Source organism: Nyctereutes procyonoides, unplaced genomic scaffold (assembly GCF_905146905.1).
Source record: "Nyctereutes procyonoides isolate TBG_1078 unplaced genomic scaffold, NYPRO_anot_genome, whole genome shotgun sequence".
In the NCBI taxonomy this organism is placed as follows: domain Eukaryota; kingdom Metazoa; phylum Chordata; class Mammalia; order Carnivora; family Canidae; genus Nyctereutes; species Nyctereutes procyonoides.
Window position 1 is genome coordinate 32218773 of NW_026575131.1, and position 17043 is coordinate 32235815.

Genomic DNA, 17043 nt, shown 5'->3' on the forward strand with positions numbered 1-17043 from the left:
AAACACTGGCATCAGGATGGTGTCTGCATTAGGAAGGGGTTCAGTGCCTGGCCTAGAGCCCTCAGGCTTTACAGCTCAGAGGTTAATACGGCTTTACCCTTACTAGTGACCAGCTAGTGAACCAATCTGGGACTGTTTTCCCCTCTGTAAACTGGGAATGCCTACCCTTAGAAGGGTTAAAGAGATAATGTAGAGCAAACATTTAGCTTTGCAACACAAACCAACTGTCAATAAACAGGAGTTACTGTATTTCTACTTGGGAGGCTCCCCAGGCAGCCTGAGACCAGACTCCATCAGTCTCTTTCCCACTCAGTCAGGAAGTTGAACCTTTTTTTTCTTTGGGCTTCAGGCTCATAAAGGACTCAGCGCATCACTTACAGACTCTGATGCAATCTGGAGCTGACTGGGATGAGGCCTGGAACCAGAGCACTGTCCTACACCTCCAGGCTGCTAAGGTGAGCTGCCCACCAGCTGAAGCTCCAGCTGGAAGGGACCTGTTTTGTTTCCCCCACAGGCCACCATGCTGAGAAAATCTGAGCTCTGCCATTATTCCCAGCCCTGCTCAGTGGCTGCCCTCATTTCACTTCCAAGGCTTTCGTCCAGGGTATTTTAATTAAAGGACTTAACTCCAAAGCAATCTTGCTGACAGCTCTTAGGGAAAAATGTAATGAGGCAGTGTTATTGGATTTGCTTGAGGTTGTTCAAATATTTCCTCCCAGATAGAAAAGCAGGTCAAGTCTCCCTTTAGCCCCACAGGCAATCCTTAGATGTCTGATTCAATTTCTACTATGTTTTGCGTTTCTGCATAATTCACATTCAGTCAGCAAATATTTGAGCACCCACTCAACACCAAGCATTGGGCCGGGTACTGGGGGCTCGATGGTGCCCACAGACAGTACAATCAAGGCAGCACTGGGATGGGGAAACAGGCTACGGGATCCCAGGGAGGTGCATCGCTACCTGGCATGAGGATCAGAAAGTCTTCCCAGAAGTGGCATCCAAGCCAAGACGTCAAGAGTGAGCTGAAATTAGCCAGGCAACGGGTAGAAGCTATGGTTTGGGAAATGGAGGTTTCCTGGCAAAGGGAACAGCAGGTGAAAAAGGAAGCGAGGCAAGCAAAGACATGGTGCTTGAGAAAATGCAAATCCTCCCAAGGAGGACTTAAAGGAGGAAGACTGAACCCAGAAAAGGAAGGCAGGTAAGGGAGGGGGAAAGATGGGCAAGGCCTGGGACCTTCTGCATCGCTGTGAACTGTTTGGTTTGTTTTCATTGCAGTGGGAAGCCTTTGCAAACTTTGTACCTGGGGAATGAGGTGATCAGAGTTTCACTGTAGAGGAACCATACAGGCTGCCTGGGGAGCAATGGACTAGAGGCTGGAGGCCAACTAGGAACAGGCAGCAGCTGTCTGGGCAAGAAGGGCTGAGTGAGGGTGGTCCAAGAACTTGGCAGACAGCAGGGATAAACGTGGGTGGACACAGACATATTAAGGGGGTAGAAGAAAGCGACTGCTTTCAAAGAGTAATGGGGTGGGAAAGAGGTTAACTCCTGAGCTCTCACTTAGGGAGCTGGGACTCTGGCCCTACCTACAGCTGGAACTGTAAAGCAAGGTGAACACTTTGACCCTCAGGCATCAGGCCCAGGAAATGGCAGGAAAGCCTGAAGGAGTGTCTGTAGCAGCCCTCGTGGTGCAGGCTGGGCATGAGCGCCACCTGGTGACCCGCCGTCTCTACCACACATCAGCTGGTACTGGTCTTAACTCTGCCACCATCCACAGGGCTGTGTCCATCGCAGGGGGACTCCCTGCTGTAATAAATGTCCTATCAACCCAGAGGAGGGTAAGCCAAGGCTGTGTTCTCACCAGACTACAACAAAAGGAACCACAGCTGCCCATTAGGCATCCATTTTCCAAACCTCTGCCCTGCCTTCCAATGGACCAGGCACTGCATGCCAGGGTTACCTCAGTTAATATATACCACCCTGGGAGTGGAAAGTAGCATAACCTCCATTTTAAGGATGAGGGAATAGAACTCAAAGGAATTAAGTCCCAGAGGTAGAAAATGGTTAAGATGCTTTCCTTTCCCTCACAGATGCAAGCTATGACCTCAGCCACTGTGTATGAGGGAGAGAGGTGATTCTCCAAGTCCTAGGGGCGTCGAGGGTGGGTAGTTCAGCCAGCCTAGAGGAGAAGAGCAAGTCCCTTCTCCCCCAGGCATTGTAAGCTGAAGAAGAGTGGCTTCCTGGAGAGATGGTGCCCAAGCTGACTCTCCAAAGTCATAATGGGCAGAGAAATCTGCAGTTTCTGAGTTTCATGCTTTGGAAAAAACATATACTCTACAGAAACCTTAACCACTCACCATGTCCCACCTAGAAACCATAAATATGCAAGTAGAGAGTGACAACAACACAAGGGGAGTGGAGAACAATGCAGAGTGGTGGCCCAAGTTATGTTTCCTGCTCTCTGCATGACCTGCCTCTCTATGTGACATCCAGTGTCCTTCCTTCCCTGGGCTGTAACTTTCTGGTCCATAAAACAAAGGGGCATGAGAAGGACCTTTAGGCTCTGATAAGCTCTGGCTGTGTAACCTGAGGCCCTGCCCAGGAGAGAGGTTGGTTCCTAGGACCACTAGAGAAAATGCTGGTACCCATTATAATCCAGCCTCAGTCTCTGGTGGCTTTGGCAAGGCAAGGCAGTGGTGAAGACAGACACTTAACAAGGATATGGACAATTTTTCGTTGCTACCACCTACTAGCCATGTGACCTTGGGCAAGGAATTTAATCTGTCAATGCCTCGGTCTCCTCATCTGCAAAATGGAGCAAATAATAGTACCTACCTTCTAAGATTATTATGAAGATTAAATGAGTTAATACATGTAAAACTTACAGATGCACCTAGCATATAAATGCTACACATCCCACCCCTTATATCCAAATTAGGCAGGAGGCAAGATTTAAACCAACACACGCACGAAAGGAAGCAAAGTGCATTGTGTTCAAAGCATGGTGCCAAAGTTTGACTCAATTGTCACCAGAGGCCACAGAGGCCGGGGCCCTCAGGCAGCTCTTTATCACCCCATTCCACAACCCCAAGGCCCTGAGAATTTAAGGATGTGGCCCTCAGATTAGAAAAGGGAAGCAGGGTCTGTCCAGTTTGAGCACCAAGGGCTGTCTGACTCAGCGGAGGCAACAGGGCACATCTGTTCGTTCCTCTTCTATATCCAAATGTTGCAAACCCAGTGTGGCTGCGAGCACACTAGGTCCAGGTGGCAAAGCAGTGTTGTCAGCACCCATGTGAGGCCTCCATGGGAAAGGCAGATCCTTTCCAACTGAGAAACCTGATGGGGTCACTTCCCTGTTGAAGACTCTGGTGGCCTTTGGACCCCCAGAGAATGAAATCCCAACTGATGTGAACTTCAGGAACAGTCAAGAAAAAATTGAGCCATTTTCTGTGCAAAAGAAGGTAGTTTTATTAAAGCATGGGGACAGGACCAGTGGATAGAAAGAGCTGTCCTGGGATTGTAAGGAGCAATTGATCACATACACTGAAATTGGGAGGGGTAGAGGCCAACGAAGTTTCCAAAAGGATTTTCACATGTTAAGGAAGGAATATTTACGGGATCCTGGAGGCCTGGCTAACTGTCAAGCTAAGGCTGTTTTTTCCTCTAGCAAGGCGTTAATATTAAGACAGGAGTTCCAGGAGGAATGTCATATTCAGTCTCAAGTACTTGTCAGTGGGTTGTAAGTTATAAGGAAAGTTCATTTTATCTACATTTCTTTTGCCTTTATTCCCCACCTCACCAACCACGTCAATCACAGCCCTTCAGGGGCCTGGGTCGCGGTGCCCACCCACCCTAACTTACACAGTTCTGTCATCACCTCATTCTGCCCCAGTGATGCAGCCTCCCGCAAGTACAGCCCCATGTACATGCAATAACCCCCTGCTGAAACTTCTCGAACCCTCAAGACAGTCTAAGCCTTGCTACTTAAGACATTACTCGGAAGCTATCTGGAAACCTGCATTTTCACAAGATGCCCAGCTAATCTTTATGCACATAAACCTTTGAGAAGAGTTTTTATATGCTCTTCTTTCCTCCTTCCTCCCATGGAATTCATATACCTTACCTGATAACAATAAGTGCATTTGTCTTGGGGAGAAGGGAGTATTCAAAATATTCAACAACCAGTAGGGCAGGGGCACAGGCCAAACAGAAAGGACTTCAGGCCTAATGGAGGCAGAGGCCTGAAAGCCTCCTGCTGGGTCAGGCATTCATCCTTTATTTGCAGAGCTGTAAGGAGGGGGGCGGTCCCAGGAAAGGATCCTGGCTGACAGGGGGGTCTTACCGGGTTGAGGGCAGTGGTCACTTACCAGGTGGTACCAAAAGTTTTATAATTTTATTTTAAGTAAGCTCTTTGCCCAATGTGGGACTTGAATTCATAACCTCGAGATTGAGAGTCCTTTGCTCCACTGACTGAGCCAGCTAGGTGCCCGAAAGTTTTGTTTTAACCAGTGACAAAGCCAGATTGTTGGATATGTGCCAAATAACTGCCCTGCTTACCTTGCAGAGTTTACCCTCAGTAGCTGGGAAAAATTCTGTGTCCATACTGAACCTCTAATTTCTCACCCCAAGACACACACAAGCACACACCATGGCACTGAACATGGCAAACAATAAATAGCTGTTTTCTTAAGTGGTGCTGTCCTCCACCATCACCATGCCAGCCTCCAATACCCCTGTATTCTTTCTACTTTCAAACCTCCTTGAAATTTCCCCCCAACAAAATGAGGAAGCTCAGGGCCAAGTCCCAGAGCCCACAAGCCCCCATCAAGAGTATGTGTATACATGCGTGCATGCACACATGCACACACACACACACACACACACACACGCACACAGGTATGCTGTCAAAAAGGCTCAGTCAGACCCACAGGTTGCTGAGAGAAAAGGTGGCACTGATCAGCCTCCTGGGAAACACATGGCCGCAGTGAGCTTATTCCAGCAGTCCTGCCCTGCTTCCAGGAGGACTTCTGGAGTCAGAAATCAGAAACTAACGTATCTTTGTGTCTTTCAGGCACATTGCTACTATATCAGTGTGAAGAATTTTACAAAAACTCTGGACAAACTAGAAAACGAACCAGCAATTCAGCAGGTGCTCAAACGCCTCTGTGATCTCTATGCTTTACACAGTATCCTGACAAACTCGGGTGACTTTCTCCATGACGGCTTCCTATCTGGGACCCAAATAGATGCGGTGAGAACAGCCTACCTGAACCTGCTCCTCCTCATCCGGTAAGTGGCTGGCCCTCAGAGCATGGTAATCTTCAGAGACTAGCCCTAGGTCCTTTGTTTACTTCAAACTCTGAAACTGCAGCTCCATAATCTTGCTGCATGAGGTCTGGCAAAAGTAGCAACCACCCTGGAGAGGTTTATACTCTAGCATGATTACATCAACATAAAGCATTATGGATTCATGAAAGAAAAAAAAGAAAAAAAAATTAGAAATAAAAATACCTAAAAACAAATCATCTCAATTGAATACTCTTCAACATTATAAAGGAAATAGGAATAGTATCTAAATGAAGTATACTACTGTATTCATAATATGTACTAATAATGAGTCTCAATCATAACTAATTATTTAAGGAACACTTATGTGTGCCAGGCATTGTGCCAAAAGCTTTCACATACATCATCTCATTTAATCCTTCTAGCTTTTTGAAATGAGTACTATTAATTGCCCCATTTTACTGGGGAGGAAATTTAGGCTAAAGGGAGTAAGGAAGTTGCCCAAGGTCTCTCAGTTAGCCAGGGGAGGAGCTGGGTGCAATCTGGGACCTATTGGACCCCAGAGCATAGGCTTCTACACTGTATTAAAGTTAAGGTGGGGGGATTGTTTATTTCAAATGTATCCTTGTCTTTGTTGAATGTGCTTAGGCAAAGTCTTACTAAATTGACTAAACTTAGTTTCTCAGCTTCAAGATGAAATTTTCTTTTAAACTCAGTAATTCACACACTTATTCATAAAGCAATAATACAAATAGTTCTTAAATGCAACATAATGCAGTACAGTTTAGGGTCATGACATACTAATGCAATGCTTTCATTCTGTTACGTTATATATATAATCTAAATGATCACTTTAAAAACATCGAAACCAAAGCCCCAGCCTGAACAGCGTACTGGAAGAAACAACTTAAAACAAAACAGGTCAGTCACCATTGTCCATAAGATAAAATGGGCTACCTTAAGGATTTAACCTTTTCTGAGAAAACAGGATGACTCCTTCATATGGGGTGGTGTGACACTGTGTATGTGTTTGTGTGTGTGTGTGTGTGTCTGTGTGTGACTTTTCTGCTAGAACATCTAATAGTTCACATTATCTAGAACACTAAGATAATAAAAAAGGCAAAAGATTTGAAATTTTAAAAATTAGCTACTTGTGACAAAGTTTTTTAAAAAGTAGATCAAATTATGTTTATTTCTAAAAAAAAATTATGTTTATTTCTAACAATATGCAACATTACCACTTATGACTCCTTATCAGCACCTAACAGATATTTGGCAATCAGCAAATGTTTAAATTATCAAAAACTGTCAAAAATACATTTCATGCAAGTATGCCTCAGGTATTAAACTTTCCCTTATATAGAGAATACAGTGGTGGGAACCATTAATAGCAGAGCTGAGTATTGCACAGTTCAAACCCAAGTCTAATTCTGAAGTGCTTGGCATTTTAAACATTTATTTATTTACTTGAGAGAGAGAGAGAGCTCATGAGCAGGAGGAGGAACTGAGGAAGAGGGAGAGAAAGAATCTCAAGCAGACTCTCCACTGAGCACGGAGGCCAATGCAGGGCTCCATCCCAGGACCCTGAGATCATGACCTGAGCCAAAATCAAGAGTTGAGCACTTAACCAATGGAACCACCAGGCACCCCTGAAATGCTCTGCATTTTAAAGCACATGAAAACAGGGATGCCCGGGTGATTTAGTGGTTGAGTGTGTCTTCAGCTCAGTGTGTGATCCCAGGGTTTTGGATCAAGTCCTGCACTGGGCTCCTTGCAGGGAGCCTACTTCTACCCCTACCTATGTCTCTGCCTCTCTCTGTGTGTCTCTCATGAATAAATAAATAAAATCTTTAAAAAAAAAATAATAAAGCACATGAAAACAATAAGGTTCTAGCCTGACAGAGATGATTAAACACAAAAGATAACCCCTAGCACCTCATAAGCATGATTTTTTAACATCTGCAACAGCATTTCTAAGCACTTGCCTTGGCACCAGAGACTTACAAGTTAAGACAAGACCAAGAGCACTGGCACAAATAGGCAACTTATGCATTGCTGTAATTGTTTTATTAAATTAACTGGAATATTAAATTTGTTATGTGAGGTTTTAGGTATCCATCTAACCCACAAACTGATTTACTCACCTTATGTTTCCTAAGTAACCTTATTACTGTGAGGTAGTTAGGTATGTAACAGACTCCATGTTTGTAACAGTTCTGTGTCAGAATTCCTTGCCTTGGTTACTTAGTATCACCCTCTAATTTCTGAGATAACAAATGAAGGATGGCACACTATTCCATGTGACACTAAGAACCAGCTCTCTGTGTAATGTTAACTAACTGACCCAGTTTATAGTTAAGGGGTCATAAAATCTCAGGTGAAGGACATACAGGTGTAGATGACAGATTGAACATATGTATTTACTTTTGTTCTCTCCTGAAACAGCATGGATTAAAAATTTTAAAAAGCTACACACCCACAAAAAGAAAAAGAACAGGGGAGGAAACATGAAAATATGAAAGCAGATGAACAGTAGTAGACCAGAGAAAACTGGATCATAAACCAGAAGTGGGAAACAAGTTATACCAAAGAACCCCAAGAAGTAGCAGCACTGTGCACCTCTGACAGGGATAAAGTTGAGACCCACGGGGGTTCAGCTCCATCTGAAACAGAAGGAGCTGAACCCCCAGGTCCCCTCCTCCTCTGAAAGTAATTTTGAGATTCTCCTTGACTCCACCCTGGCAGAAGAGTATACAGAGGGTCTGTGGGCCAGGGAATATCAGGCATAGTTGACAGTGAGGCTACCCTACAGAAATCAGGGGTCTGAATAAATGTTTATAGGCCAGGTGCTAACCTAAGCCCCCTCCCTCAGCCCTCTTTTCCCTGGCTCCCAGAAAACTGGCAGCCAGGCTAGTATGCTACAGGAAGATGATAGTATGCTCCTTCTCTGAAGAACATGACCAGCCCAAAGGAGACAAAACTGAAGATACTGACACCATAGCCCTCTAACTCACCCCATACTGAATCCCACATATTGACAAGCACACTTGGACTTCTAATCAGCTAAGTAATGCCCCACTCTTAGCTATGATCGGAGACTCGGGGATCACTAGACACCCAAGGGAAGCCCCCGACTTAAAACAGAGACCAAATAAGCAAGAAGGAAACAACTTCGAGGGCACAAGAGAATCTTCCAGGAGAAGGAATCTTTTTAAAAAGACCAGTAATGCCCTCAAAGAGTTAAGAGGAGATACACAAAACCACAAAACAAGAATGTCATTTCTTAAAAAGTAATATTCAGAAAAAAAAAAAGAGAGAGAGAGAGCCCTATGAAACAAAAATGATAGTGGAAATGAAAAGCTCAGTGGAAAGACTGGAAGAGAAAGTTGCATAAAATCTCACAGAAAAGAAAGCATAAAGATAAAAATTATCAGAAAAGATAAAAATAGCAAGAAAACTGATCCTAACTGCCCATCATCTGAAAAACAGGTCTAGAAAGAGCAGATAGAAAAAATAGAAAGGAACAAACCATTGATAAAATAATTCAAAAAGCAGGAGGCTAATGAAGAACATGAGTTTCAGACCGAAAAGGCCACAAATACTTAAAGACTAGAGGAGACAAACACACACAGAAAAGTCAAACATACAGTGTGTGACATGGTAAATACATGCTATGAAGAAAAGGAAAGCAGGGAAGAGGATTAGGAATGTGGGGGTCCGGGGGGGGGGTTGGGGAGACAGGCTATAGTTTTATTTCATTTGATTTTTTTTTTAAGATTTCATTTATTCATAAGAGACATACAGAGATAGGTAGAGACATGGGCAGAGGGAGAAGCAGGCTCCTCACAGGGAGCCCAATGCAGGACTTGATTCCGGACCCCGGGATCATACCCTGAGTCAAAGGCAGATGCTCAACCACTGAGCCACCAAGGCGTCCCTTCATTTTGATTTTTTAAAGATTTTACTTTTAAGTAATCTCTACACTGAATGCAGGGCCCAAACTCACAAGCCCAAGATCAAGAGTTGTACCCTCCACTGACTGTAGTTTTAAATAAGTCAGAGAAGGCCTCCCAGGGAGGGTGGTATCTGAGGAAAGATCTCAAGGGGTGGGGACATGAGAGGAGCCAGGGGTTGGCTGGGAAAGGAACATTCCAGGCAGAGAAGTACAAATGTTGGAGGCCAGAGCATGCTTGGCACGTCTCCCCAGAGAACAGAGAAGAGGCCACAGAGGCTGGAGTGGCATGACTGAGGTGAATGAGAGCAGTGGTCAGAGAGTTAAGGGTGTGCTGGGGCCAGGGGTGAAGACAGGTAGAGATCATTGGAAAGACTTAAAAATTTGGCTTTTAGTTTGTGTGAGAGTGGGAAGGTTTTCAGCATTTCACTCATCTGATATATTTTTCTAAAGGATCACTCCAGCTGCCATATTAATAAGAACTGACTGGGGAAGGAGATGAATAAAAAGCAGGGAACCCAACTAGGAGGCTACCTCAATAATCCAAGTGAAAGATGATATCAGGTTAGACTGGATGAAAATACTGGAGGTGATGGAAAGTAGCTGAAATATGGATATATTTTGAAGGTAGAACAGGATTTGCTGACAGATCACAGGTGTGGGGTGTAAGTGACAGAGAGGAGCTTGAGTTTTTGGCCAGGACAGAGTTGCCATTTCCTATAAATATGCCAGGTTTGGGCAGGATGCATAGGAAAAGGTGCAGAAGATGTGGAGTTTGGCTTTGAACATGTTAAGTTTGAAGAGCCTGTTAGAAATCAAGTAAGATGTTAATAAGCAGGTAAGTGAGACTGGAGAGATAAATTTGGAAGTCATTAGCATATGACTGGTATTTAAAGCCATGAGAAGGATATCATATGGAGTGACTATATGAAGAGAAGAGGCCTGAGTACTGTGTCTTGGGACCCTCCAAGGTTGATGAGAGGAAATAGCCTTGACAAGAGCTATTTCAGTGGAGTGGAAGTGAAAACCTGAATGGATCTAGTTTAGCAGAACAGGTGGAAAGAAGAAATACCAAAGCATAAACAAGCACAACACTTTTAAGGAGCTTTATCATAAAGGGGAGCCAAGATATGGAGTAGATGATGGAGAGGAAAACAGACTCAAAATCTTGTTTTAAGGACGGGAGATAGGACAGCATGTTTGTATATGAAAATGATCCAGTAGAGAAGGGGATTTTGACATTGTAATGGAAAGGCAAGAAAATTTCTAGTATGTTGTTCTCTAATAGGCAAGAGGAGAAGGCATCTAAGGGATGAGGAGGGGCTGGCATGAGCTGGGAGCCTGGACAGTGTACCTATACCAAAAACAGAGAAAGCATGTATAAATAAAGTGGTGGGAACTTGTGGATGTGCTCTTACCACTTCTATTTTACCAGTGAAATTGGACAAAAAGTCATGTAAGTAAGAGAGATGTGAGATAATCATCTAAGGCAATGAAAGAGTAAAGGAATGAGAGCAATGTCTTATGACTGCTAGCCAGCAGATAAGGGCCCACCTGAACTCCCATTACACCAGTCAGTACTGACTTCCCAGCCACATATGGCTACAAAGGTGGTGACAGAGTTGGTGAAAAACTGCTGAATATATTTCTGAGGGAGTGAATATAACAGACCATAGAATTTCAGCTGAACAAGGAAGGAAGGGAGGCCACCAGGAGGATGAGGGACATTAAGTTAAGTGGTAGGTACTGGTAGGGTCAAAGAAGTATAACCAGCCCTAAATGGAAATCCTCTCACAGTGATGATGAAGGGTCACCCAGAAAAGATTAAAATAGGAAGCTACAGTATCCCAGTCACCTCAACTGCTTTGTAAAAGGAGGGCTAGGGAAGAGTATAAAAAAAATTGCAATGTTATGTTTTATACCCTTGCTAAAAAAAGTTAAAGAAACATGTGAACAATTTTTATTTTATTTAAGATTTTATTTATTTATTCATGAGAGACACAGAAAGAGAGGCAGAGACATAGGCAGAGGGAGGAGAGCCTGATATGGGACTGGATCCCAGGACCCCAGGATTACGACCTGAGTCAAAGGCAGACTCTCAACCACTAAGCCACTCAGGCATCCTGTGAACAATTTTTTTTTAAATATTTCATTCAATAGGCTAAAAGAAAACACATTTTGTTGCTTGAAAAAGAAAAGAAAAAGATTATCAGAGTCAGAACTCTAGAGGGGGTAAGCCAAAAGGGCAGGAGCCAGTGAAAGGAACACGCCCCACATCATGGAGAAGGTGCAGATATGGAGAACTGAGTCCTGGGATGGCATCTTGGTGGAAAGTGACAGAGGGAGCCCTAGAACAAGGTCAGTAGAGAAGATCCAAGAACCAAGAAGCCGCATTTTAGAGGAACATTCATGTAGGTATTGAAATTGCTACGGATGATGACAAAAGTTACAGTGAGAAACAGCAGACCAGGAGGTAGATCACTCTAATGGGAGAGATGTGGTAGGGACACTGCTCAACCGTGAGCAAGATATGTGAAGTCCAGTAATAGACACACATATAGTCATAATAATGCAAGCACCAAATAGAAGTCTGACCAGAATTATAACTATACTGGGAGCAGGAACACCAAGAAGCAGCAGAGGTGAGGCAGGATGATACAAGGGTGACAAGAGGGAACTAAAAACACATCCTTATCTTTTTGTAATGGAGAGTTGACAGATAATACCTAAAACTGAACAACCAAGAAGTAGCAATCCACACAAAATATTTAGAGGCATTCAGGTAAATACCAAAATACCAGCTAAAATACTGAAACTGATTGCCCGAGGTGGGGGAAGCACAGATGAGACAAGGATGTGCTGATTTTAAATAATAAGCCTTGAAGATTACTGGACTCCTTCTACTTGTATATCTAACAGATCAAAAATTAAAACTTTTAGAAAATTAAAGCTGAGTTGTTCAAAACAACCGAGCTGAGTTGTTGTGACCTCTTAATTAGGTGTTGTTATTCACCATCCCTGATTAAACAGATTCATAAAAGCAATCTAAAATACTCACAAACTCTTGTTTTCTCTCGCAGGAAGGATGCCATCTTGTTAACTGATGCTTTCGACTTCATGGATCACTGTTTAAATTCAGCACTTGGCTGTTATGATGGAAATGTCTATGAACGTCTGTTCCACTGGGCTCAGAGGTCACCGACCAATACTCAGGTAGTTGAGTAGAACTCATTATGAATTATGTAAGAGAGCAGAGAACAAGCATGAATACAACCTCCATGTTTTCTCATTTTAATTGATTCCCCATTAGGTTGGAAATTACTTGGCATAGCATGCCTGTTAAAAAGATTTTGAGAATACATGAAAAAAATCCAGGAGTGGCCTGGATTGGAACTCTGAGTATAGACTGTAATCAGCAAACGACACGGCTCAGAATTTGGTAAAGGGAATTAAGAGGAAGGTCCAAGCTCTAAATCATGGCTTGACATACCCAAGGGCATACACACATAGTGCCAAACGAGCTTTTAAGTAACAAAGAAGATAAATCATTGCAGTGATTGAACCATCATGTTTTCAGCCTTTTACCTCTCAGTTTTGTGTTGATAAAAATGGGTATTCAGAGGTGATAGGAAGCTTCGGGTGGGGGATCACCCTCAGATCAGACTCTCTGTGCTGGAGATGCCTCCTTCCTCTTCACTCTAAGGAACACAATCCCAGGAACAAAGAAGGCTGTTGCAGGGCCATCAGCAGCCCAAGAAAGCCATATAAATATCTATTACAAGGGTTATGGCAAAAAGATCCCCAGCTGTCCCTAAGAGAGAATACCAGAACTCTACGTCATTGACAGAAGGGAGGACTCATAAAATCCTAATGATTTAGGGTCAGCGTCCCAGACTGTGCCGTAAGCCTCAACGGGAAAAGTTATGAATGTCAATGACTACAATAACTGGAGTAAAGAAATAAACCCTATATTTAGAATTTGGTAACCAATATTTAATAGCAGATTTGATACAGATGATCAAAACAAAGATAATCTATAGATATGCAACAGATTATTTTAAGCTCTGTAGTGCAAATGTTATTCAGATAACGAAGCTTACTTTTTTACCCCCTAGGTCAAATTTCAGAAAAGTGTCTTAACACCTCATAAAATTGGCAACTCTTAGGCTTTCATTCACACTTAGCATGGTGTTAGACTTGCTCTTCACATTTTGCATCCTGTCACACCTCACAGCGTAATTTAACACGATTATCTAAAATTATAATATAACTGGTCACCTCCAAGATGCTTGTCAGATAGAAGGCCAATCCATTTTGGTCATTTCCCGTCTCCAGGAAGGCATCCTTTTAACTTGATAAGAAAATATAAAGAATTACCTGAAGAAAGTATGATACATTTACTGCTTAATACAGTTAAGCTACTTCTGGTGTGTTACTTTTTCTATTAGATTCCCCCTACTTTCTAATATTTAAATCCTGGCATGAAACAACAGCAGTCCTCCTACTCCAGATTAGCTCCTATGGTCTAAGGATAAATCTGTGCCCTTTGCTGCTCATGAGAAAAACCGACCCTGCCAGCAAATGCTAACATATCTAGCTCAAACCTGCTCAACTAGCAATACAAGGAAATATGCCAGTTCTGATTCCTCATCTTCACTAAAGAACATAGTGCATTTTTTTTACTTTGTTTCTAATCTTTATTTTAAAAGCATTTAATCTGCATACTATATGAGGGCAAGCTTATGTAAATTGAGGAGCATGACTGGTCCAGAGCATCAACAGATTTGGTAAAATGTTGATGCTCATCATCTCATTCACTTTTCTCTTTCTTTTCTTTTTCTTTTTCTTTCTTTCTTTCTTTCTTTCTTTCTTTCTTTCTTTCTTTCTTTCTTCTTTTCTTTCTTTCTTTTCTTTCTTTCTTTTTTTTCCCATTCACTTTTCTGTTTTGCCTATCTCCGGCTACCTGACTGTGAACAAGGATAGAGTCTTTTTCTTCCTAACTCTAGGATCTGTCTCGGAGTAGACACTTTGCATTTATGGAATAAATGAACATAGTTTTATGACCCACAGTGAAATGAAGAACCTCCTGCATACACAGTGTTGCAGACTCTGACCATCTTGGCTTACATTACCTTGCTAAAAAGGTGACAAGTAGAGCAATGTGACTCTTCCATGCACAGCAATTTGGGAATGTGAGATTATCAATGGCCTTAGAGAACTGTTGCCAGTTAGTTAAAATGACAGTCGGTTGACTATTAATATATAGCCACATAATCTTACACTACTGGCTCCTTGAGAGTCTACCAAAATAGCACTTTTAAGGTATATATTTCTAATCTCTAGATAATTTTGAAGCTAAAGACATTTTACTTCAAATGTCTTTTGAAGTAAAAGACATTTTTCCTCATTTGCACCAGTAGAAAAAGGCACAATGAAGGTGTTTCAAATAAATTAAAACAATAGCTATGTTAAAACATACCTTGGAGACACAAAATTACAAAGGGGAATATATTTCACTGACATTTTCTACCAAAAGAAAAGTGCTACGCTAAGTTAAACATCTTAGAATCCTAAGACAGTCTATCTTCTGTCTGGGGCAGGCTGAGTGTTGAGCTTTATCCCTAGACAGGATGATGCGCTCTCTCATAGTTTACTCTAGCCATGGTGTGTTTGTTTTTTGGCTTTTTTCCTGAGCTGGATGCTATTTCCAGCCAGATTCTCCAAAGTGAATTGCAAAATGCTGTTCCTGCTCCCCACATGAATTCATATTTAAGTGATTCCCTATAGATGCAAGCAGTGCAGGAACCACTGGGGACAATTTCAAAACAAGAATCCTATTTCCCCCAATTATTCTACTGTAAAAATTTGTCCAAGTAGTTGCTAGATACATGAAACACACCTACTGATTCATTCATTCATTCATTCACTCAATGAATATTTATTGAGCATATGCTCTACACCAGAAACTGTTCTAAGTACTAAGGCTATAAGGGAGAACAGAAGTCACAGACCCTGTCTTTAATGAGGAGCTCAAAGTTTTAGCCTAGACAGGCAAACAAATAAATATAAAAGATGAGGCTAGAACTGTGAAGCAAAGAATTAAGACATATATTAGTGAACAAGGGGAAATAACCTACTGTTACATAGAACCTTAATTATCCAATTCATCTTCTGGGTCCTTGCTTTGGGGTTAATGTTCAACTTCAAAGAACTTCAAAAAGTCAAGCATTTTATTTGTATTAAATTCCAAAAGCAAATGATAAGCTGTTTCTTAATTGGCCACCTGCATCCACAATTTAAAATCTGCATGAGAAAAGGAAGGATGCCCTTTGGAAAAAATGTTTCTCCATATGTTCACACAAAACAGATATAAAAAAACTAATTTTTAAAATTAAGAATCTTATGTAATGTTACTTCTTTCAAACTAAAAACTTAATATGGAGATAAAAGTCATTAATCCTGGCAGAAATATTGTCTTAACAATGTACTTTTTTTCTACAAACAGGGGAACCCTGCCTATGAGAAATACATAAAACCACTATTACAAAGTTGGAGATCCAAGCTGTGAAATAATGAAGAGCATTCAAGAGGCGCCACCATGGGACTATGAACTATGGCATATATAGCATTCAACTTTAAAGTATACTTCATATATACTTTATATATAAAGTATATATATACACACACACACACACACACACATATACATAGTTGTTGTTTTTAAAGTAAGCTCTAGGGGCGCCTGGGTGACTCAGTCAATTAAGCATCTGCTTTTGTTTTTGGTTCAGGTCCTAATCTGGGGTCCTGGAATGGAGCCTTGCATCAGGAGGCTCCCTGCTCAGTGGAGAACCTGTTTCTCCCTCTTCCCTATACCCCTCCCCTGTTCATGCTTTCTATGCTATCTCACTGTCTCTCAAATAAATAAATAAAATCGAAAGGAAGGAAGGAAGCAAGCAAGCAAGCTCACTTGCTCTGAGGGCGGCCTGGGTGGCTCAGATGGTTAAGGGTTTGCCTTTGGCTCTGGATCCTGGGATCAAGCTCCATGGCGGGCTCCTGACTCATCAGGGGATAATAATAGCCCTATTATCTTAAAAAAATAATAATAAAGTAAGTTTTATACCCAATGTAGGACTTGAACTCACAACTCCAAGATCAAGAATCACATGCTCTACCAATTCAGCCAACCAGGCACCGCCTAAAGTATATATTTTTTAAAGAGGGTCATTATCTGAATGGATGGATGAAACATCTGTGATTTACTTCAAGAAAATCTATGGAAGGAAAAAGGGAGAGTGAATAGCTGAAGATGGGGTCATTCAAGGGGTTCGTGGGTATTTGCACTACTCTACTTCTGATTATGTTTAAAATTTCCCATAATAAATAAAGTAGTGCTATCCATTTGTAGCATCTATTTTATTAAATACCACAGTTTTGCTTTAGATCTAAAAGTCAAGAGATTCATTAGTTATCACATTTATCCAAGATTTAAAGGGATATACACATGTGCACACACAATCCTCCTCCAAAAGTGCCTGTTCTTGGAGTAATCTAAATAAAATGTAGAGCTCTGAGAATACCACTAAGTATCAATTTTTGAAAATCAATTATTTTGCAGGGAAAATGATTTAAAATTTTCTTAAAAAGACATAATTGTCTCAAATTACCCAAATATAATCAAACTACATTTTTCATATTGCACAAGTAAACACTCAAAACTAAATGCCACCAGATTAAGTTGCAAAAAAATCTCAGCTGGCTACTTTTCCTAATTTACTTATAAAAATAATCATTTAGTTAATTTTTTCTTT

The 17043-nt window shown here is 41.8% G+C and overlaps 1 protein-coding gene across 9 annotated transcripts in view; it reads left to right on the top strand.

Moving 5' to 3' along the window:
• The window catches only part of ACOX2 (acyl-CoA oxidase 2), a 31292-nt gene extending 14659 nt beyond the window's left edge, over window positions 1–16633 (top strand). For 8 of the 9 annotated variants that reach the window (XM_055343686.1, XM_055343690.1, XM_055343688.1 and 5 more), the window contains 4 exons: window positions 350–455; window positions 5069–5286; window positions 12316–12448; window positions 15741–16633. In XM_055343686.1, coding sequence (XP_055199661.1) covers window positions 350–455; window positions 5069–5286; window positions 12316–12448; window positions 15741–15803 — 520 coding nt within the window. In that variant the 3' untranslated portion in view covers window positions 15804–16633. Of the gene's footprint in view, window positions 1–349; window positions 456–5068; window positions 5287–12315; window positions 12449–15740 lie in introns of those variants that run through there. The other variant, XR_008666864.1, reaches the window with a different exon arrangement.
• The last annotated feature ends 410 nt before the right edge of the window (window positions 16634–17043 follow it).